This window comes from Macrotis lagotis, chromosome 2, assembly GCF_037893015.1.
Source record: "Macrotis lagotis isolate mMagLag1 chromosome 2, bilby.v1.9.chrom.fasta, whole genome shotgun sequence".
Classification (NCBI taxonomy): domain Eukaryota; kingdom Metazoa; phylum Chordata; class Mammalia; order Peramelemorphia; family Peramelidae; genus Macrotis; species Macrotis lagotis.
Window position 1 is genome coordinate 174735278 of NC_133659.1, and position 24073 is coordinate 174759350.

A 24073-nucleotide genomic window follows, 5' to 3' on the forward strand; every position below is an offset into this window, starting at 1 on the left:
TATATCTCATACTATATGTTTCTTCCTTAAGGATATGATTTCTCTCTCTCATCACATTCAGCTTAGATCAATGCATACTATGGGAATGATGCAAAGACTAACAAACTGCCTTCTGGGGGGGAAGGAAGCAAGATTGAGGGAAAAATTATAAAACTGAAAATAAATAAAACCTTTCTAAAATGAAAAAAAAAAGTGGTAAGATGCTGCAGTGGTTTAATCTGATTTTTTCTAGAGAAATAATCAGCTCAGAAGTGACAGTCCATTCAGAACCAGTTTAAAAAAATACTCATTTACATCTTTTACCAAGAACTTGAAAAGGGACGATACAAAGCTACAAAATCCCAAGACCAAAAAAAAATCTCTTCTCTGAGTAGGAGTCCCTTATCACCAGTTGTGTACTGGATATTTCAAACTGGATGTCCAGAGAAATCTGAAACTCAACATATCCATTTGCTTTAATTATTTTCAGTGATGTCTGATCCTTGTTGCCCTCCCCCTTTTTTTCTAGTTTTCTTGGAAGACACTAGAATAGTCTGTCATTTTCTTTTCCAGCTCATTTTAAAGATGAGGAAACTGAGGCAAATAGGGTTAAATGACGTGTCCAGTATCACATAACTAGCAAGTCTTTGAGGACGGTTTTGAATTCAGGTCTTCCTGACTCTAGGCCCAGAGCTCTATCCACTGAGCCAACACGTTACTTTTTCTAAGAAGAACCTACAGGGGGCAGCTAGGTGGCATAGTGGATAAAGCACCAGCCTTGGAGTCAGGAGGACCTGGGTTCAAATCCAGTCTCAGACACTTAATAATTACCTAACTGTGTGGCCTTGGGCAAGCCACTTAACCCCATTTGCCTTGCAAAAAACCTAAAAAACCAAACAAAAAAAAAAGAACAAAAAAAGAAGCTACACCATTTACAACCTTATTCAATAAGCACAAATGATTCCCTGTTTTATATTAAATGTAAATTCTAAATTCCTCTGACAGTTAAAGTTTATCATAACCTAATCTTTTCTTATCTTTCCTATTTTCTTATGTGTCACTCTCTTTCTCACTCTCTATAATTTAGCTATATTAGCTTCCTTTTTTCTGTTCTGCACACTGAAGGCTCCATTTCCCATCTCACTGCCTTTGCTCAACTATGCCCTATGCTTAGAAATCTCTCCCTTCTTCCTTCTTCCTTTTAAAATCACCACTTTCCTCCAAGACTCAGCTTACTCTCTAAGGATACCTGATACCTATCTTGTATTTATTCCTTTTCTCCCCATTAGAATGTAAGCTACGATTTTACCTTTTGCTTAGTAGCCCCTGTGTCTGGCACCTAGTAAGTAATACATAATAAGTAATAAATGAATGTGGATTGAGCAGCTGATTGATAAATTCTAAAGGGGGAGCTGAGTGGAGACTGTTATAAACCAGTATGAGGAATTGATCACATGTTATCAGAAATTCTCAGCCAATTCTCAGCATGAGACCATGCCCAGTCTTCTGCAGGACATACCCAGGCCAGGGGAGCGTAGTCCTTGAACTGATTTCTTTACACCTGGTAAATCTGAAAAATGAGACTTTGAAGGGAGGATGAAGGTGCTTGAAATTTTTATGAGAACCTTATTGATCTGAAAGCTTTTGCTCCAGCTGCCTTGTTTAAAGACAATAAAAACATTCATTAGAGCAAAGGCTCTGATAAAGAAGATTCAAAAGTTCATGACAGACCAGAAGAAGCAAGAGAAACTTACAATGACTACTAAAAAGTTTCTATTTCAAATCTGAATTGTTCCTAGTTTTCTGGGTCATCTCTAATTCAAGTCCAGCAAAGGCTACACATGTTAACTCACTGGACCCATAAACTGTTTTTCCTAAAGCACAGGTCTGACCATGCCATTCTTTTGCTCAAGAAGCTCCCATAACTCCCTATTTCCTCTAGGGTAAAATACCAAATGCTTTGGCATCTAAAGCCCTTCTCAGTCTATCCCCACCCTACTTTTTCAGGCTTACACATTACTCTCCTTTCAGAAACCTAAATTCCAGATAAACCATCCTGATTGCTATTCTCTTCTCTTGCTCATGCCTTTGCAGAAGCTGTTTATCTCTCGTGCCTGAAATACCCTTCCTTCTTACCTTTTTCTCTCTCTCAGAATCCCTGGATACCTTTTCAAAGGCACCTCAAGTACCACCTTCTATAGAAAGCATATCTGCCCCCCCCCAAGTTATCTGGTATCTGAATATAGAATTATATTGACCAAGTCCAAGTTATTTCCTACCAGTAGACAGTAAGTTTCTTGAGGGTAAAGGCATTTTTGTTTTTTTGTATCCACAATCCAAAGCAGGGCACATAACTGAAATTTAATAAATGCTTTCACAACTAGTGAGCAGGAGAGCCAAAATTGGAACTGCAACCTTCAAATTCCAGATCCCCTGCCCTTGCCACTATGTTGTGAGTTAGGTGGAGTGGGCCATTACTGCCTCCTTTATCAGATAGGGGAAACTGAGGCTCAGACTCACCAAGATCACACAATTAGCAAGTGACAAGCAAGGCTCAAATCTCAATCCTCGGGGCAGCTAGGTGGCATAGTGGATAAAGCACCGGCCTTGGAGTCAGGAGTACCTGGGTTCAAATCCAGTCTCAGACACTTAATAATTACCTAGCTGTGTGGCCTTGGGCAAGCCACTTAACCCCATTTGCCTTGCAAAAACCTTAAAAAAAAAATCTCAGTCCTCCACCTCTGAATTTTGGTTCTTCCTATCATATTGAACTGCCTTTAAACATCTCATGGGGAGGCAGCCCCACAAATTCATGGGCCCTGTGCCTAAGAATTTTCAGTGACATAAGAGAACAGGATAGCTTAACTTTGGTAAGTCAAACATCTATGTTTAGATAGGCATCATGATAGTAAGGTTTAGGATGAGGTTGTACTGTTTTTGTTGGATGGAGGTGCCATTTCTGGTCTTCAGGAGGTCAAATTTGTGGACACAATTAGTTGCCCACATGGATATGGGGGGGGGGGGTGAGGTGGGATATTATAGATGTTGCTCTCCTGATTTTCTAGCTGGGGGATGATAGGAAGGGTGGATAATAGTATAAGGCAGAAAAAGGCTCAGATCTGAGGGGGTTCAAGAAAAAGTGAAAAGTCTGGAGAAATTTGATATCATTGAGAGGAACTGGGATAGGCTGAGGTAGGGGTGACTCCCTTCTCCATAATGAACTAACAAGAGAAAATAGGAGCTTTGAACCTGTCAAGTAAAGTGACAGACATCAACAAATGATTTCTTTTCCTCAGCACATAATAATAATAATGACAGCTAACCATTATATAGCCCTTATTATATTTTATGTGCTATGTTAAGTGCTTAATTATTATTATATTTGATTATCACAACAATTCTAAGAGGTAGGTGTTATTATTATTCCTCACATTTTACAGATGAGGAAACTGTGGCAAACAGAGGTTTCAGTAGCTAGTCAGGATCAAACAGTAAACATCTAAGGTAGGATTTGAAGTCGGGTCTTTCTGATGAAACTCAATCCACTGAACCACTTACTTTCCCCAGAATAGTTGTACTTGACTGGTGTGTATGTGTAAATTAACTGAATTTTGTCTCAAGGACAAAATTAAGATGTCTATGGTATGGAGTCAATGAAAGAATAATGGAACAAGGAGTCATCAGGATACCAAGAGTAGCTCTTCTATACTCACAAAGTAAAACAAAAAAAAGTTATTTCTTGTGGAGAATGATAGATACACCAGAGCTCAAGCAGACACTTGTGTAAGAGTATTCATCTCACAAAGTTTGCCAAAACTAGAGCAATAAATCCCTGTTACTTTGGACCAACTAAGTCATAGAAAAAACCTTGTCTTTCCTTTGCAGGTAATAGGCTACTTAATAAATTTGAACTCATTTGGATTTGCCCTTGTACTGGGCAAAACCCAAAAAATGGCTATTAAACAAGGGCTTTTATGTAAGTTGATCAGTAAACAAGGGAGATATTAGCCTACTTAAAAGTAAAGGCCTTCAGTAGCAGCATTTACCTTCAGAGGATGAATGTGCTAATTATAAATGATTCATATATATTTGTTTAAGCACTGATGTTCCCTAAGATATATAATCCTTCATCCCTTCCCCTAGCTAGCAGTGTTACTCTCAGTATTTTGTGGAGACTAAATCTCATTTCTCTAAAAAAAAGTTTGATTACTCTGACTTTTCCTTAATTCAGACTGACCTTTCCCTGCCCAATTAGGATGAATTATCAGGGTTCTCCTCTGCCCAGATCAGCTGGCAGCCTGCAATGGGGAGCTCCACAGCAGAGCACTGAGGGTTGGGGAGGGAGCCAGGGCTTAGAGTAAAGGGAAGCATGATCAGCAAAGGGAGAAAGTAACAGGAGGAATAAAATTCTGAAGGAAGAGAGGTACCAATTATAGAAGCATGGGAGGGAGAAAGGTGAAGGGAGGACGAAGATATGAACTCAAATTCTACCTTAAATTCTTTTTTTTAGGTTTTTTTCAAGGCAAATGGGGTTAAGTGGCTTGCCCAAGGCCACACAACTAGGTAATTATTAAGTGTCTGAGACCGGATTTGAACCCAGGTATTCCTGACTCCAAGGCCAGTGCTTTATCCACTGTGCCACCTAACTGCCCTACCTTAAATTCTTAACTAGCTATGTGACCCTGGGAAAGTTGCTTGACCTCTCTCAGTTTCTGTTCCCTCATCTGTTAAATGGGGATAATAATACTGTCAACTTCACAGGATTATGTGGAGAGCAGATGAGGTATTTGAAAATGCTCTGGAAACAGTTTCTAGGTAAATGCTAGCTACTAAGAGTGGAGAGATCTGTTCTCACTCCTAGTCACAGAGATCTGGATCCAAACACTGCTTCTGATAGTGCTGTACAACCCCAGGTGGATAACCTCTCTAAACTCCTAAAATAAGAGTGGAGGGGTCCTCAAAAATAAACCTTGACTAGAAACTGATGCCAGTGGGTAAAGATGGGGAAGGGGGAAGCTTCCTGAGAGAGATGGTCCAGAGTTTCCATTTAAAGAAGGGTAGGTGTGTGACAGTTGGAGAGGAGATAACCTATGTATCTGGTGGATCAGGGCAACTCTGAAGGATCATATTGTCTAGAGCTGACCTATATAATACTTTTTATCATCCAGTTCAACCCCTTCATTTTACAGAATTGTCAACAGTAGAGAATTGTAATTGGTAGCGTGACCACAGATTCTGGAGGGAACTATCTGTTGGTCAGGGTTTTCTTTGTTCAGTAGCTAGGTGGAGCCATAGTACATACAGCATTAGGTCCCTGCCAGCCTCAGTTTCCTCATCTGTAAGATGCAACAGAGAAGGAATTGGCAAACCACTACAGTATCTTTGACAAGAAATCCCCAATGGTGTTATGAAGAGTTCAACATGACTAAATAACAACAAAATACTTTCTTGGGTTTTTATTGTTGTTGCTTTTGCCTTTGGTTTTTACAAGGCAATAGGGTTAAGTGACTTGCCCAAGGTCATATAGTTAAGTAAGTATTAAACGTCTGAGGCTGGATTTGAACTCAGGTCCTGGTTCCAGGGCTGGTGGTCTATATCTAGTGCACCCCTAGCTGCCCCAATAAAGTCTGCTCTTTAATCTCTTTCATCCATGGTGTACTGCAAACATTTTTGGACTTGGGAGTCAGAAAGCCTCAGTTCAAATCTTGGGCTCTGCCACTTTGATGCCCCTTGATATTGGAGTTGGAAGATTTAGGTACAAATTCTGCTCCAAAGACCTCTTAGAAGCATATCTATACACAAGTCACTTAACATCTCAGTCTAGTTATTTCAGTTTCTGTTTGCACTTTCTACCTTCCAAAGCTGCAGTGAGGAGAGGCCTTTGAAATGTTATCTATTGGTGTCTTCCCTGTCGACTCAAGGGGTTTGAAGTGTGAAAAGTCTTGCTTAAAGAAGGATGTCTGTAAAATATTGTTAGGTCTGGTAGAATGGAGAGAGTTGTTCTCACTCATAGTCACAGAGATCTGGGTTCAAACACTGCTTCTGACAATGTTGAACAACCCCATTGTTGTAACTTAACCTCTCTAAGATTCTGTAAGTGCCGCCGACATCAATGGAAGGAATTTCTTACATTGATGAAAACAGGTCTGGTCCATAAAACAAACAAATTAAAAAACTAAAAATCCAAACCAGGAGCCTTTATAGGTCATTGCCACACCATATAATTCTCTAAGTCCTGGGGATGGTTCCACTTTTATTTAGAATGTGATCATTCAGCATGAGAGGACAGAAGAGCAGCCGAGAAATTGGGGAAACTCCCAGCTCGGGTGGCAATTCTCTGCCCTTCCCACCATTTTCCATTCTTTCCCATCTCTACCCACCTGGCTAGGTGAATTTGTTCCAGAAACTTTTGCTTGTCAGGTGAAAGAGAAGAGAGTGAAAGGGCTCTTGGAGGAAGAGACTGTTTTTTCTTTTTCACTCTTGAGTCCCAAGATGGGAAGAACAACTCGGGGACACTGTCTGGTAGGTGATATGAAATTCAGGAGAATCTGTACTTTTCATTACACCCCCAACATTGACTTAAGCTTAGGAATCCCTCAGTCTTGTTCTCTCTCCTTCCCTTCTTTCTCTCTTCTTTCATTCTCCTCCCTGTCTCCTTCTCTTTCTTTTTTCTTTCATTCTCCTCCCTCCCTCTTTCTCCTTCCTTCTTTTCCTTTCCATTTCTTTTCTTTCATACCAGAAAAAAAGAGGAATCTTTAGTGTTAGTACTAAGCATATGAGAAGGATCATCAGAACAGATGAAAAAGGAGAAATCCCCAAAAATACGAGGTTCCCATAAGGGTAACCTGCGAAAGGGGGAAGCCATCTGAAGGAGACTGGGCTGGCTGCCCTCCTGTGATCCTGAACCCCTACTTCCAAGCTACTCCTTTCACTTGCAGCTTGGCATTAGACCCCACCAGTGTGAAGGGGGCTGAAGTACTTCCATTTGGCTACCTTAGGGAAATAATCTCCCGGGCAATCCTGCAATGAAGCTAGCTGTCAAGGACATGTGAAGGACAAATGAGCTGAGGGGGAAACATTCTCTGCCCAATATAGACAGCCAAGGCAGCTTCCCTCTGGGCCAAATAACCTTTGACAAAGAAAAAGAAAGAAACCATCAGAAGTCCCACTGCCTCTGCACCCCCCTTCTATACAATCCTCCCTCTCTCTAACACCCCCCACACCCCTTAGCCTTTTGAGCCTCCACAAAAGAGGGCTCCAAGTATGTGTGTGTTTTAAACTGTGTGGTAGGGTGGATCCCTCCCACATAAACACGTAGATTCATTTATTAAATGCCTCTCTGGCATTTTCTTTTTTGCCTTCATCCTGCCTTGTTTAATACTGCATTTGACATTCTCATTTTATAAATGGCAACGGAAGCAGAATGGATGGGCTAAAATTAGCTTACAAGTGAGAAGGATGCTAGAAATAGGCTCCTGAACACAGCAGCCTAGTTAATCTCTCTCTCTCTCTCTCTCTCTCTCTCTCTCTCTCTCTCTCTCTCTCTCTCTCTCCTCTCCCTCCCTCCCACTCTGCGTGCCTCCCTGCTCCTCCCTGCCCCACCCCACCCCCAAACCCTCTGGGGCCTTATCTCCCAAATGACGCAGTTTGAGGTCTTCAGGGCCATAGAGCAAGCACCTGGGGGGGCACCTCCCTAGTGACAGTGACACTATTCTAGAAATTTGGCATAAATTCAAGCCCTGGGTAGTGCCCCTCTGTTCATTTTCAATAAGCACCTGATGGGGGCTATATCCCTAAAAACCTTGGGCTTATGGTTCCTGAAATATGGTATTTTTAGGATCATAGATCTAGACATTAAAGGGCATCAAGAACAGCCTCCTTATTTTACAGTTGAGGAAACTGAGGCCAAAAGATTTACTCAAGGTCATACAGACTTTAAGGGGGTAGAACCAATATTCAAGCCCAGATAGTCTGAATTCAAATCCAGAATACCTTCAGCTTTAATAATGATATCAACTATAATCAAGATTATAAAATAATAGTAATAACTAGCTAGTGCTTTGAGGATGGCAAAGCACTTTACACTTGTTATCCTCATTTGATTTTCAAAACAACACTGTGAAGTAGGCACTATTATTGCGCCCATTTTATAGATGAGGAAACTGAGGTTGAGGGAGATTCAGTGACTTGTCCTGGGTTACACAGCTAGGAAGTGTCTGGGGTTAGATTTGAACTTAGGTCTTCCTGATTCCAGGGCCAGTGCCATATCTATTGCACCACCTAGCTACCCCCTGAAATGGAATTTAATGAAGAAAATGATGCTAATAGAGGTTAAGTGAGTTGACCAAGATCTTACAGGAGGAAAAATAGAAAAACCAGGTCTTCAGATTCCCAAACAGAACTTGCTAAAAGTCAGAGCTGCAGCCTTGGATTTATACTCTTGTTCATTAGTTTTCTTTCTTCTCTTGTGCCATGGTTCCCCACAATCTCCTGAGGGCTCCTATTTTTAAGATACAGTTTTTAAGTCCAGGAGAAATCAATTTTGGGCTGATTTACACATAGTAGGCCCTGGCTGTCACCATATCCTAACTTGTGCTCTGTGGGAGAAGGGTGGGGAGTTTGGACAAGAAATATAAATATGATTTAGCTAAGGAGCATAACACTCCCTAGGACAAGGGAAAGCAGGCTATTTTTCTTTTTGTCTGGGGTGGAGGGGTGGGGGGGGTTGGAAAGAGGGGTGTGTCAGTGGGATTTCACACTTCAATTCTCATCAGAGTGGTAGCCAGCAGAAATTGTGATCCTAGTCACAAATAACACTGCCTATTATTCCCCAACAAGGGACCCATGATATCTAGTCTCATGGAGGAGTATGGTTCCCATCTACTAGGGCCTGCCCTCCTATAAGCCTAGGGGGTTAGACATAGCATTATGTTGGGGTCAAGGAAATATATTCATGCTCTATATTGATTTAAACAGAGCTGTGCTTAATAGTTTCTTTAGCAAGACCAGGCTATAGGGCTGCTCAGATCCACAGTACTCAATATGGGACTCTCAGAAGAGACTATGTGGCTACTAGAGGCAGGAAGGCTTTTCAGATTAGCGCCCACCCAATCATGGTCATGGAAAAATTTTTGAATTATAAAATCTGAATTCAAATTCAGCCTAATACTGGCTATATGACCCTGGCCAAGTCCCTTACCCCTGTTTGCCTCCGTTTCCTTAACAGTCAAATGAACTGGAGAAGGGAATGGCAAATCATTCTAGTATTTTTGCCAAGAAAACCCCAAATGGGGTCATAAAGAATCAGACATGACTGAAGTGAAGGTCAAGAGGAGAAAATGCATTCCAAGTATAGAGTGACAGCTTCAATGGGATGAATTGTATACATGAATACAAGCAATTATATACATAGGTATGTATGTATAATTGGAACTAGAAGGAAGCTCAGAAACTACTTGTCTAACTAGTTCAACCTTTTCTCCTTTAAACAGGATGAAATTTTAAAGCCTAAAGATTAACTGTTTGGTTTGTTGTTGTTCTTCTTTCTCAAAGAGGATCAATATGATATCACTATGTTAGGGTCAAGATACGGAGTGTTGAACTGGCTAATCAGACTAATACCAGCTGAGAAGACTCTACCATAGGATTGGACATTCAAACACACTTGGGCTGAAGAGAACTCTAAATTTGCATGATGTACAGTTCCTAGAGAATAAGTGACTTGTTCAAGGCCACATGGGTATTTAGCATCAGAGGAATAATATAAACCTAGATATTCTGTCTCCAATCTTAGGATTCTTTCATCAGTGCTCTGCTGTTTCCCTATAGAGCCTGTACAAAGGCTTTTTGTGGAGGCAGAGATGGCATCCCCAGTGTGGAAGATGGGAAGAAGCAGGCCAATTTGGCTGGAACACTGAGCACATGCAACAGAGAAATAGGAAATAAATCTGGAAAGGCATGCTAGATACATGATAGATGCTGGGCTATAAAGGGCTTTAAATGCCAAACTGAGAACTCTTATTTTATCTTAGAGACAACAGGGAGATGGAATTTAAGATTCTGGAGCACAGGGAAGAAACATGGGGAGACCCATGCTTTTAGGTAGCTTTTCTCCTTCCACTGACACAGATAATTAAAAAGTCCCCTGGTGCATTTTTGCTTTTGTCAAAGATATTTATTGGAAAAATAGTGTCAACATAAAATTTTTGTAAATTAAATCATTGTAAATCAGAGTTTGCTCTGTAGGGTTAAGTCCTTTTGTAAAATAAATAACCAGGATCATAGATTTAGAGCTGGAAAAACTCTTAAAGCTCATTTAATCCAAATCCTTAGTTTTTTCCTCTTGACTTTCTCATTTTATAAAACTGAAGTTCATGGAGATAAAGGGATTTGCTCAAGGTCAAACAGAAAGTCAATGGAAGAAACAGGATTCAAACTCAGGGTCTGTGACTCAGAATCAGGTATTCTTTCTACCCTCTCACACTGTTTTCCCATTTACTCCTAATTAATTCAACTTTTGGTATAATTCCTTATTTTTCATATACTTTGCTTAAACCAAATTTAACTCATGTGTGTATTAAACTCATCATGTATAAATTTTTACAAATGCAACTCCCAATTTCTCCCCTCTAAAAATAAATCTTACCCTTTATTCCTTTAAGCCATTCCTCCAGTCCTTGGCCAGAGGGAAGCAAATTTGATTTCTTGCTACAAATAATTGGCCCCTAATGAAATTCCTACTCAGCTCTTTGCTAATTCCAGTCTCCCTTCTGTGTGACTGTCACTTATTCTTCTGTTGCTCTGAGGCCACTATCTGGCCCCTAATCAAGCAAGTACCCCCACTGTTGAAGTTACTGCTTCAATCAGGGGGGAAGCCACGTGTGGCATTATTAGCCAACATCCGCCTACTTCGGGGCTCCTTGGAATGGACAAAAGTGAGGTTTCTCACCAAATGATTAGAAGATGACTCTACTGACTTATATAAGTGACATTTGCATTTGTCTGTGATGGAAAAGGTGGATTCTTTCCTATGAAAGAGCCCAGAAGAAGAGGACTGGAATCCTGGTTTTGTTTCTTCTTCCTAGGAGGCCTTAGTCAACTTACTTCCCTTCTCAATGCCTCAGTTTCCTACCCCTGTAAAAGGGGTTATTCTGGTTTGATTTAGTTCCAGTAGATTGTGAGCCCCTTGAGGGCAGGGTCTGTCTTTCACCTTTCTTTGCATTGCCAAAATTCAGCACAATATCTAGTAGCAGTTGCTAAATAAATGCTAATTGACTGGCTTCTCAGGTGCCATCTAGCTCTAAATCAAAGGTGAAAGTGAAATTGTCACAGGTTTCTCTGGATTCTATCTCTGGTTCTGCCATTAAAGTATGTGTTTTAAAGTTTTTGGCATAATTTTCTCCACCCCTCACTTCTGCCCCATGATGTCCATTAAGGACAATAGGTGAAAAAAGGGCAGAAAGTGCTTTGAGATTTGTAGTTCTCGGGGCAGCTAGGTGGCATAGTGGATAGAGCACTGGCCCTGAAGTCAGGAGTACCTGAGTTCAAATCCAACCTCAGACACTTAATAATTACCTAGCTGTGTGACCCTGGGCAAGGCACTTAACCCCATTTGCCTTACAAAATCCCCCCCAAAAAACCCTAAAAAAAATAAGCAAAAAACAGAGATCTGTAGTTCTCACAGTGTCAAACAGACAACTCCTGGATTCTAGTTCTAAGAGGCAGAGGTAAAGATGAGAAAATGCAGTCTAGAAATAGTTTGCCAATTTTGGTCATTTCCTAGTATATGATCCATTTTTTTCCTCTTTTCAAGTATTAAATGCCTATGCCATTCAAAGAATAGTGTTGGTCATCAGCAGGCACACAATGACAACAATAATGTTAAGGATCTTACATTCTAATGGAGAAAACCACATGGGGACACAGTATGGGCTTGCCACTCTGAAGGCAATGATTCCATACCGTTTCAGAGTCCTTCTCTTAGGAAACTAAACAAAACTTACAAGGCCAGGTCTTTTGTTCATCCATTCACTGTCTAGCACATGCAATTTAGTCAAGTCATATTTCTTGAGCCTCTACCAATACTTTACTACTAAGCTGGTGTTTAGCATTAAGTGCTAGAGATAGAAAGAAAGGGGGGGGGGGAAGAAAAAAAAAAGACCAGGCCCTAACCTCAAAGAGCTTACAATCCAATGGGGAGACAAGAAAACAACTGTGCACAAACAAAACATATTCATGATAAATTGAGAATAGACTCAGAAGGAAAGTACTAAGCTGAGGGAAGTCAGGAGGTGGAGATAAAGAGGGAAAATATTTCAGGAATGAGGGGATAGTCAGTGAAAGTGCTTCACTTTGGGAAATGGAATGTCACCTCTGAGGAATAACAAGAAGGTCAATGTCACACAAACACAGAGTATGTGAAGAGGGGTAAAGTTAGGTGTTGGCATTCTAGGGCCTAGAGAGCATGGGGTTTTGGAAAAATGGACTCTGGATTTGGAGTCAAAAAACCAGGCTCAAATCTTGGCTCTCATACTTATTGCCTATATTTAATTAGGCAAGTCAATCTCTCTGGGCCTCAATTTCTCATCTATGCTATGTTGTATTAGTTAGACAGCCTCTAAGATTCCTACATCTCTAAAATCTATGATCTTATAATCCTGCCTTTTCAGCCTAATCTTCTACTACCATCCCTCCTTTCCCCTTCAAATCACTCACTCCATGGTCCAGACACCCTGGACTATCCACTAATTTCCAATCTTGTCTGCTCTCTACCATCAACATGATGGGCCAACTTGATGAAATGGAAAGAGCACTGAATTTGGAGCTAGGAGATGTGTGGTTCAATCACAGCTCTATCAGACCCAAGGCATGTTATTTCATCTCAATTTTCTCTTATAGAAAATGAATAGGTTGAGCTAAGTGTCTCATAAGAGATTACTCTAAAGTCCCCTCTCAATTGAAATCTGAGGCATCTCTTTTGGCCAGGTTTTGTCCCATGCTTAGAACAGTCTCCATTGGACCACTGGTCATGAAGTTCCTCCCTTCCTCCAAGGTCCAGCTCCATGTGGCTTTCCTTACCACCCACAAGTCAACAGTGATTGCTCCAACCTCAAAGACCTTATAGAGGTTTGCCCAGAGCTCTTCTAATCTACAATGCAGGCACTTATTAAATGATTTTTCCATTCATTAAATCAACCATTTAATAAATAAAGACATTGTCCTGGGGCAGGTAGGGTTGAGCAATACAAAGAGGGCTCCATAGTCTAAATCCTTTTAAAACTTACAATCTATTAAAGGGATATTAAGAAGTGAACTGGAAAGGTCATAATGATAAACTCCCTGCCTCTCCCTATACCAAATCGAATAAAACTGCAAACTCCTTTTAATTCCTGAGCCTGTGCTGACCCTTTTCTTTCCCCTGATTCACAGAAGATCCTCGGGCAATGGGCATTCAGGACATACTGCCAATTATCCCAGATAGATGACAATATCCCCCTCCTTGAAAATGTTCCAGAAGGGAAACCATTGTATGAGCTGATGAACTGCAGTGAACTGCACAGATCAGAACAATTTATATAATAATGGCAATATTGTAAAGACAAACGACTCTGAAAGACTTAACTCTAATCAACACAACAGAATCAGCCACAGTTCTAGAGGACTCATGATGAGACAGGCTACTCGACTTGCTTCCAGATAGAAAGTTGACAGACTTGGGGTACAGAAGGGTATGTCTGTGTATATATACACACATATATACATTTATATTTATAGGTATGAATGTGTGTGTGTGTGTGTGTGTGTGTGTGTGTGTGTGTGTGTGTTTGTAGGGAGGGGAGGGAGGGAGGGAGAGAGAGACACAGAGAGAGACAGAGAGAAAGGGAGGCAGTCGATGCAGGGATTTCTTTTGCCTGACTATACATGTTTGTAATAGGGTTTTTTTTTTTTTTTTTGCTTTCTCAGTAGGTGGGAGAGAGAGGTAGGAGGGAGAGAATTGAGAACTGAAAATAAAATTGAATTTAAAATAAAAAGAAAATTTCCCAGGAGATTGTACAAACTGTCTCCCACATCTGTTAAGTTTTTACTTTCAGGGAACCCTTCCTTGTACCTAACTTCTGTCATTCTCCTTCCTTTTGTCTGTTTTATACTTTGAGAACTGCTGTTCTAAGTCTTTGGCTTTGTTCCCCACAGGCAGGGCCTGGGTTCATTTCTTCCTTCACGCTGGGTCTTATCTAAAAGAGAAGGGACTAACTATGGTACTGAAGAAAAAAAGAATCCTACCAGGTGGCACCCCAGGTAGATGAACCCAGAAGTGAGTCCCCTGTCAGAATGAATTCCCACTTTGGGGAAGGAGGTTAAATCTCTAAGGATGGGGAAATGGCAGGAAAGCTCTGGCTTCAGGTCAGCCCAGGAAATGTATAGAAGCTGGGATCTCCTACCATTTACTTTGGAAGTTTTCACTTAAAATTAAGTAGTTAAGTCCTGATTAAGCAACCAGTAATAGAGAGCTCAAATCTCTAACTCTGTGACTCAAGCACAAGATAGTCAAAAAAGTCTTGAGCTCAAACCCTTATTTGTGTTGTGACACTTATTGTTGTGACCCTGGCCAAAATCAATGGAAACCCCATCTGTTAAAAGGGGATACAGAATTCCTGTAGTCTACCTCAAGAGAAGGTTTCCTGGTAGCTCAAATGAGCTCATGTATAAAAAGTGCCAACTCAAAGAACATCTCAAAGAACTATATGTAAACACAAACAATTATTGTAGCTATACAGTTTTGGTCACACTACCTCCTGAGCATCAGTTTCTTCACCAGAGAAAATAAAGAGGAAAAAACTTCCTGCTTTATTCATCTCACTGGCTTACAGTAAGGAATAAATGAGGCAAGAGATCTGAGAACAAATGTTAAAAGAACTACACAAATGCATGAGAAATTTTGTCACTGACTAATTGAATTTCCAGGTAAGCAAGATGAGTTAGAAAATGCACTGATAAAGAGAAGGTAATAGGTATTTATACAGAGCCTAATATGTACCTGGTATCATGCTGTGCTAAGTGCTTACCAATCTTATTTCATGTCAACCTCACAACAAAGATAAGAAAACTGAGGCAGACAGGGTCACACAACTAGCAAGTATCTGAAGCTGGATGTGAACTCAAGACTTCCTAGTATCTAAAGTACACTAGCTTCCTGGCATGTGTATGGATTTTGATGGCTCAGAGTTAATGTAATAGCAATTGTTTCTGTTCTGGCTAGAAACTCTGAGGATCTTCCCCTTTCTGATTGCTTCTTTTGTGAAGGTTGTGAAGGAAAAGTAGATCATCTTTCACCTCAATTCCTGCCTAGTCTTTAATCACTGAATGAGTAATATCTCAGATAAAATGAGACCTGGGAAAGACCTTAGCTTAAAAAGGCCATGGTCTCCAACTTCATCCAGGGTCATCTCCAGTTGTTTTGATCTATGTCTTGCCACTGGACTCCCATGACTCTGAAGGAAAGAGGGCAGGCAGCTGGTGACTTTGCCCAGCTCTGCCTCAATTAAATCTAATTCAAGTCAAGAAAGACATCAGTCTCCTGATGTTAATGGTCCTCTTTGAGAACAAAGGACAAACAATAAGCTAATAGAAGATGGGGTTCCATTTCTGGCCTCTTTACCTGTTTGGCTCTCAGGTTCCTCATCTTTAAAGTGTGAATTTCTTGAGAACAAGGATTGTCTTTTGCCTTTCTTTGTATCCCCCAGCATGTTAGCACAATAACCAGCACATTTTAATGTTGCTCAGTCTGACTATTCATGATCCTAAAGACCAGAGTATGCCAAAAACTAGCCAGAAGGGTTTTTTTGGCAAGGATACTGGAGTAGTTTGCCATTTCCCCCTCTATTGCCATTGCCATCCTTCCTTCTAATTACAGATGGGGAAACTGAGGCAAGCAGGGTTAGATGACTTGCTGGAATTGATCTCAAGGTCTTCCAGATTCCAGACCCAACTTTGTATCTACTGACTGCCTGGTACATAGTGAAGCTTAATAAATGTTTACTGATGGACCACTGACTGATGACTATAAAATGAATGGATAGAACTGATAACCTTTAAGAGCACTTGCAGTTCTGAACCTAGAAGCCAGTTTTCAGTGTAAACTCCCTGAGAACAAGGACTTAACCTACCAGGACTCTGTATCAGTCAACGTTCATTCTCCTAATGCTAAACCTAAATTTGCCAGAGACAATGCGAGGCCTGCAAAGAGTTTGGCTCTTTCCTGGATAAACAAGGGCTGGAGAACAGATTATATCATCTCCCAGCCTCTCAAATAGGGTTTTAAATATCTCCAGACAGAAAAGAGAACCTGCTGAAAGAGGAAACTGTGAACATATCTGTCCCTTCACCCTAGAAGGCAATGGATTTTTTTTCCTTTGGGAGAAAAGAAGATGGTAGAGAGGAGAGTCAGAGAAGGGGAATGGAAATCCTATTAGCAAAGAAGTAAGAGCTCATCTATCTCCCTTGTACCACCTTAACGTCCAGGCTGACATCCTCAACATATAGTATGCAAAGAAAACTGTATTTTCATTTTAGATGCATATTATGGCAAGGAACAATATGAACAATATTATTTTAGTGCCCTGGGAAAAAATTAGCAAGTCAAATGTTGAATCAGGCCTGTAGCATATGCTAAAAAGATTGCTTTGATCTTATCCACACTAAAAGCTCTATTATTGGATTTAAAGTCGGTGAACACATATCAGACCAATATACAATGCATATCTGAATACATGTTTCAGAAGCAAGGAATGTTTTGACAAAGGGAAAGGGAATATTTTAACGGAAAATATCAAAGTTACTGCTGAGATTGAAACACACATATTTCTCTCCCTCCCTTCTGTTGGCTGGGAATTGTGTAAGCCAACTGAGCTGTGATGGCTTGGAGGGATTTGCTGACAGCTTGGGAAACACTGGCTGAGTCGCCAGGTTGGGCCTGACAAGGGGTTTTCTTCCCACTCCCCCGAATTTGGAGAGAGAGCAAGAAGATCAAACAGAAAGATCTGGGAGCTGTGGAATCTGGGGCGAGTTATGAAGCCCTCTAGTGGTCACTGTCCTGGGAAGTCAGACATTCTTTCTCTGCGTCCCAACTCAGCCTCCCTTCAGAACCCTAACCTTCCTTTAGATATTCTCCCTACTCTCCCCTCCCCTCAGCCTTCTTTCAGATCTCCCCCTCTTCTCAAGCCCTCTGTTCAAACCTCTCTTCACATCTCCCCTCCAACTCTTCCAGATTCAAAACTCCTCTTCCTTCAGATCTTCCCTTAAGAGAAAAAAAAAAAAAACACTAGAAAGGGGGCAAGGAGAGGACCATCAGAGCAAGCCTGACAAGATTTAATTTGGGGGAGGTGGGGGGAAGGCAGGGAATACCCTTTAATTATCCAGGACAGTTCAGAGAAAAGAAATCACCTCAGTCAGCATACTTGTTGCAGATTTAAAACATCTCCATTCCTAAGACAGACCACAGAGGGGGTCCAAAAGCCATCAGTTCTAATTCTCAGGGATAAGCCCTTCCAGCCCAGTCCTCTTTTATTTCCTTTTCCATAGAATACACGGTGTGAGAGACTAAAACAAGAATGTGTGTGTGTGTGACTTTGGATGTGTGCATACTTGCGTATGTTTGTGTGTGCCAACTTTCCCTCCAGCAACTTACCATCTTATTATTGATTTCGTGGAAATGTATTTCACAGACTTTCTCCACAACATCTTCATTCTCAAAAGTGACGAAGCCAAACCCTAAGGAGACAAAAGAAAGGGGGGAGGAAGAGGTGAGTATGCTTGGCTGTTTGAGGTCTTTATTCTGTTTGGCAATGTTTCTATCTCCGGCTGTGCCACTGAAATGTTCAGTAAGCACAATCTCGCAGATGTGGGATGGGGTGTGCCACCTTTAGTAACAAGAAGCGGAGTCTCACCAGTCTGGGAGAAAAATGCTGCCTAATTTGTAACCCCCAAACCTTCCAGAAAAAAGGAAAAAGTTAATGATTTCACCAACATGCAGCCTGGCAATCCATGGTTTACATTTGGCCTGGAGCAAACAAGAAATTTACTTGTCTGTTATTTATAAGGGTCAGAACCCAGCAGCTTCTCACACAGAGCCAGGCGGGCAGGATAATGAGAGCTTCGTGGATCACTGCGGGTCCACACTTGTCCTTTCGGCCTGTTCAAACGGCCAGCCCTTGGGGTCAGCCCAGAAATGGAGGGGGTTATTTGTCCCTTTCTTCCTGAATGACTTCCTCTAATGCCTCATCAGGACATCCTGAGGCCTCTAAGAAACTATTAAAGTGGAAGGCCTCTGTTCTGGGCAGGCATCCTTTTCCCACTGTGGCTTCAAAAGCACGGCAGATTTGGGGCAGTTTAAGGCTGTTTGATGCCTGCTGTCTGCCCGTCAGCCATCCACTGTATTTGCTCGGCTGGAGATGAGCTCTGCGAGACAAACCCAGGCTGAAGAATTTTGGCAGTTAACCACCAATCTGCATACCAATTTCTATTGCCGACATCTTCCTCTATGCATCTCCATCCTTCTCTCCCTTCACAACCCTCCCTCTCCCCAATGCCTCCCTCCACCCCCACCATCTCTGGTAGAACAGGTTCCTCTGTTTGTTATGTTATTCCACAGAAACATTATTTTCTATAAGAAAAGCCCCAGCTTCACTCTCAGGATCTGTTGCTGGAAGGGACCTTTGTGGCCCACCTCATCTAACCCACTTCTTTTTTGTAGAAGAGGAAACTGAGACCCAGAGAGGTTACAAGACTTTGTTCAAGGTCAGACAAGTAGGACTAGACCTGGAGTCAGGAAGACTCAAATCCCAGCCTCGGTCACCTACTAACTGTGACCCTGAGCAAATTCATTTACCTTTCTCCATCTCAGGTTGCAGGGTTACTGGGAGGATAAAATGAGATATCTGTAAAAGACTCTGTCAGCCTTGAAGTGCTTGCCCTCTTTATAGTCTACCAAAAGATAGGTGTGGCAGGAAGAGAGACTGAAGAAGAAAACCCAGCACTTATTCCCAACACTGCCACCAAATAGTTATATGACCTTGATCAAGATATAAGACCAGAAAATTTAAAGCTAAAAGGGAATCAAAGGAAACTTGAGAGCCAGGGAGGGAAGTTTCTGGAATTTTTGCCCAAGGCTACTCAAAGGAAACAGCAGAATGGGGATTAGAACCCAGGCTTTCTCAATCCAAATCCAGTGTTCTTTCCACTATATCTCTCTTAGGACTCAACTGAATGAAGATTAATTAAAACTATCTCCTCTGTTCAAGGCAATAGGCTAGGCACTGGGGAGACAAGGAAACAAGTAAACAGTCCCTAGCTTCAGGTATTCATGCATAAGCTATTAGATCTCAAGCTGGTTTCCAATATTCAGTTGCAGTCTCAAAAAAGGGCCACTGGTTATCTCTGGAAAGATATTCAGGAATTCTCAGATCAGGGGAGAATGAGATATAATATATGTTATGTATAATATTCTATATAACATAATAACAGCCTAAAGATTAAGGAGGCAGGTTTTGTTTTGTTCTTTTTGGGGGGGGTTATTAAGTCACTGTTACATGTGAATTGCTTTGTTTCTTTAAAATAGACATTTCCCATTTAATTTTCTTTTAAGCATTAGTCTCAATGCCTCATTAATTTTCCCTTTAAGGTCACAGGAAGGAAAGCATTTTATTAGGTGTCCATCATGTGCAAAGCATTTTACAAAATTATATTATTTGATCCTTACAACAATCCTGGGAGGTAGATCCTATTACTATTTTATAGTTATGGAAACCAAGGCAAGCTGAATTAAATGACTTGTCCAAGGTCACACAGCTGCTAAATTTCTGAGGTTAAATTTGAACTTAGCCTTCCTAACTCCAGGACTGCTCTATCTGCTTCACCACTGAACTGCCAAAGATTGTGAACCACAAGGCAGGCAAGTTTCTCTCATATTCCTTCAGAGCAAATGTTCAATGCTTCTTTCAGCTTCTTTTGAAGCTGCACACCCAGCTCCAGTCTTTCTGTTGTACTACAGTCAGGAGACTCCAATTGCCTCAAGGACACTTGGAAATGGATGTTCCATAAGTATCTAAAATTCATCATATCCAAAAGAGGATGCTATATTTTCCCCCCAAACTCTTCTCCTCCCTTCCAAACTTTCCTATTACCGTCGAAGGCACAATCAACCTCTGAATTACCCAAGTCCTTAATTACAGTCATCTTGGACTCCCCACTCTGACTTACCACACATAGCCATTCTATTTCCAAATCTTTTTCAGTTCTACACAATATTTCTCATATTCATCCTTTTCTCTCTATTCAAGACCATCATCACTTCTTGCCTCAACTATTTAAGTTTCCTAACTGATCTCCTGGTCTCAAGTCTCTTCCTACTCCAACCCCAATCTCCACTCAAAATGATTGAGGTCATTTCCTAAAGAGAAGATATAACTATACCAATGACCATGATACATGAACATCCATGACTCTCTCTTATCTCCAGGATGAAATAAAAACTCCATTTTAAAAGCTCTTTATAATTTGGTCCCTAATTACCTTTCTAGACTTCTTATACTTTTTCCTCCTCCATCTACTCTAAGGATCTTGTGATGCTGGTCAACTAGTAGTCCATCAAACATGCTACTTCATCTCTTGCCTTTTGGCTCCTGCATTAGCTGTCCCCCATGGGGGGGGGGGTCTGCCCCATCACCCCTGCAATTTCCTTGGCTTCCTTCGAGACTCAGTTCAAAGTCCACCTTCCTCAGGAGACCTTTTCCAGCATCCCAGACCTTTAACTTTCTTGAGATTTATATATATATATATATATATTTTGCAAGGCAAATGGGGTTAAGTGGCTTACCCAAGGCCACACAGCTAGGTATTTATTAAGTGTCTGAGACCGGTTTTGAACCCAGGTACTCCTGACTCCGGGGCTGGTGCTTTACACTGTGCCACCTAGCCGCCCCGATTTTGTTTTTGTTTTTGTGAGATAATGGGTTTAAGTGACTTGCCCAAAGTCACACAGCTAAGTAGGTATTAAATGTCTGAGGCCACATTTGAACTCAGGTCCTTCTGACTCCTAGGCCAGCACTCTATCCACTGTGCCACCTAACTGTCCCCAACTTTATCTAGTCTGTATAGATCTTGCATGTGTGTAGTTATCAACATGTCCCTCCATTAGAATGGGAGCCCCCTGAAGGCAGAAACTACTCCTTATCTTTTTTTTTTTGTATCCCCAGGGCTGTGGTACCCAGTAAACACTGAATAAATACTTCTTGGCTTACTGACTGATTGAATGTCTTATTTCTTGGTGATTAAACATGTCTATTCCAGGAGTCAACTTGGGATAAGAAAATTGGCAGTCAAGTAAGTTGGCATACTTTTCCTAAACTCACCTGGTACAAGTTATAAAATAGGCTACCCTTGGGGCTTGAAGCCTTGATCAGGAAAGAATATATATATCTTGTTTCAAACAGGGCCTTGCAGATGAACACTGGTTCATCAGGTTCAAACACCTACCACAATGGGCGGCCAAGGGAAAAAATGCCCAGCTTTCCTGAGGTTATCTATGGTTTCTTGAGGACTGTTCTCTTTTCCTCCCCACATTTTTGCTTAATACTGTTTTTCCCCCAGTCAAATCTCAATACTATCCATGACTGAGTAGAAGTAGAAGCCCTAAATAATAAAAAAAAAACTTTATTATTTGACTTGACTGCTATGATTTTCTTTTGTTTCCTACCATCACCAACTCCTCCCCTGAAAAACTTTTTTTTACAATGTTCTGTGGAGCTTAGTAAAGCCTTTCCTGAATATTCATTAAATGATGGTCCAGCTAGAACCATTCAATCCTAAGGGTTGGAGGAGAATTTAGATGTTATCCCATCAAAACAGGGATTCCTCATACAACCTCCCTAAGAGATAGGCTTCCAGTTTGGTCTTAAATCCTTTTCAGTGATAGCAAGCTCACTCATTCACAAGATGAACCATTTCAGCTGCCTTGGATAACACATTGGATAATGGGAGATAGAGAATGAACACCTGCCTTATCACAGAAAACAGGAGACTGTGATCTAAAATATCCATGATTTGGTATGCAAAAATTGGGAAATCATAGAGTTTTTGAGTTGGAAGAGACCTCAAATATCAACCTTCTATATAATGTGGGAATCCTCTGTGTTACCAGAGTCATAGTAAAGAATTTTTTGAACAGGGGCAAAAATAGCATCTGGGATGAGTGATTTTATGAAGCATGTATATTCTCAGATGAAGAGTAGGATTGAGATGCAAAGTTGCTGTTGGGAAGTCACCACTTGAATCACCAGGGAGTAGGAGAACCAGACTTAACCCATTATGCCAGCTGGGAGTTTCTTCCTTTGATTGTTTGCAAACTAGGTGCCAGGCTTTCACATAACTATGCTGCAAAAAGATGGCAACTTGGTACACTCCAGATTCAACATCCTGGTCCAAAATCCAACCTAGTCATCATGTCCTAGTTATGAATCTGTTATCTGAGCAGCTAAGTGATGCAATGGTTACAATAGTGGACTTGGAATCTGAATGACTATGTTGGATATTCCTAATTGTAAGACCCTGGGTAAGTCACTTGACCTTTCTTAGGCTTAGTTTCCTCACCTGTATATTGGGGATAATAGGTCTTATCTCATAGGGTTATTGTTCCAGTTGGTTTAGATAGCAGTTATGTCCCTGGGGCAAGGTCAATATTGCAGGTCTGAACTTCACACTCAGAATAAGCCTTTCTCCAAATATAGCCTTCATCCTGCAAACTGGCCAGCTGACTTTATGTTCCACATGTGCTGAGATTCATCAGGAGTCCTGGGTGAGAGTATGAATGTTTCAGCATAATTCATCCCAACTATTGCAAAACAGCCCATGTGGTAAATTGTGTGGTGAGTCACAGGCTTGTCATCTTCCTGGTCAATGGTCAGAATATTTTTAAAGGTGACACTGTGCTCTAGGATATACTTGTCTCCATAATTGCCAGCAGCTCATTTCACTATTAGGGAGAAGAGCCCTGCCCCGCCCCACAAACCAATTCACACTTGTTGCATAAATCACAAATTGTCTCATTGTGGGGATTATCACCATTAGAAACTTGTTAGGGAATCTAGAGATGGAGAATTTCACTGCCCTCATTTTCCAGACAGTTCTGAGATGAGGAGAAGCATATATGAGAGATAAAAATTGAAATGCAGACTGTTGCCTGAGGGTGGGAGGGAAGAGTGGTGGTGGTGGTGGAGAGGCTGGTTTCACCAAATCATTTCAAATTCCAAATCTGTGACTGGTCCCTTCCCTAATCCCATGGGACTGAGAAAGCAAGTATCACAAAATGATTTTTTTTCTGATTAAAGGAGATAGCTTGAGTTTCAAGCCCATGTACCCAGGATGCATAACAATTCAAGAATGTCGAGCCTCATTTGCAGGATTTTAAAGATCTACATTGTTCCAACATGTCTGTCTGTTTGGCCTGGGTAGAGAAAACAAACTTGATTATGTCTAAAATATTTATTTATTCCACTTGGGGGAAAGCAAAGAAGCGATGAAACACTTAATTATCAATAAGTGTTATTCCTTAACTGGTAATCATTTTCTCTCATGGCTGCATTATCATTTGCAGTGAATTAGTTGTTTGGTGGTTAACAACCCCCCCAAAATGAGTTAAAATATGGGATAGAGAAAGAAAAGCATAAATTAGAGTGAAGGAAGCAGGGGGTGGAAAGATCTGTTTTGTTTTTCTCCAAATGAGCTGTGTAGGACAAGAGGACAGGGTGGGTGATGAGGAGAACATCAAGGAGAAGAGAAATCCCAGAAATGGCTCAAAGGATGCTTTGGAAAGAATAGGATTATTAGAATTCTCATTGATCTAAAGCTTTCAGGGCTACAAAAACTCTTGTTTCCCAATCTTCCTGCCAGGGAGGTAATAAAAATAACTTGTATTTACATAGTATACTATCTTATTTGATCCCCACAATGATTTCATGAAGTGCTCTCCCCACTAAACTACCTCTGGTTTAAAAGACTTGTATTTATTTTCTTTGGATTTATGAAAAAGCAGAGTAGAGAGTCA

The 24073-nt window shown here is 41.0% G+C and overlaps 1 protein-coding gene across 8 annotated transcripts in view; it reads right to left on the reverse strand.

Moving 5' to 3' along the window:
• Positions 1-24073, reverse strand: part of MSI2 (musashi RNA binding protein 2) — a 518635-nt gene that overhangs the window by 87676 nt on the left and 406886 nt on the right. For all 8 annotated transcript variants that reach the window (XM_074223649.1, XM_074223647.1, XM_074223646.1 and 5 more), the window contains exon 8: positions 17663-17745. In XM_074223649.1, coding sequence (XP_074079750.1) covers positions 17663-17745 — 83 coding nt within the window. The remainder of the gene's footprint in view (positions 1-17662; positions 17746-24073) is intronic.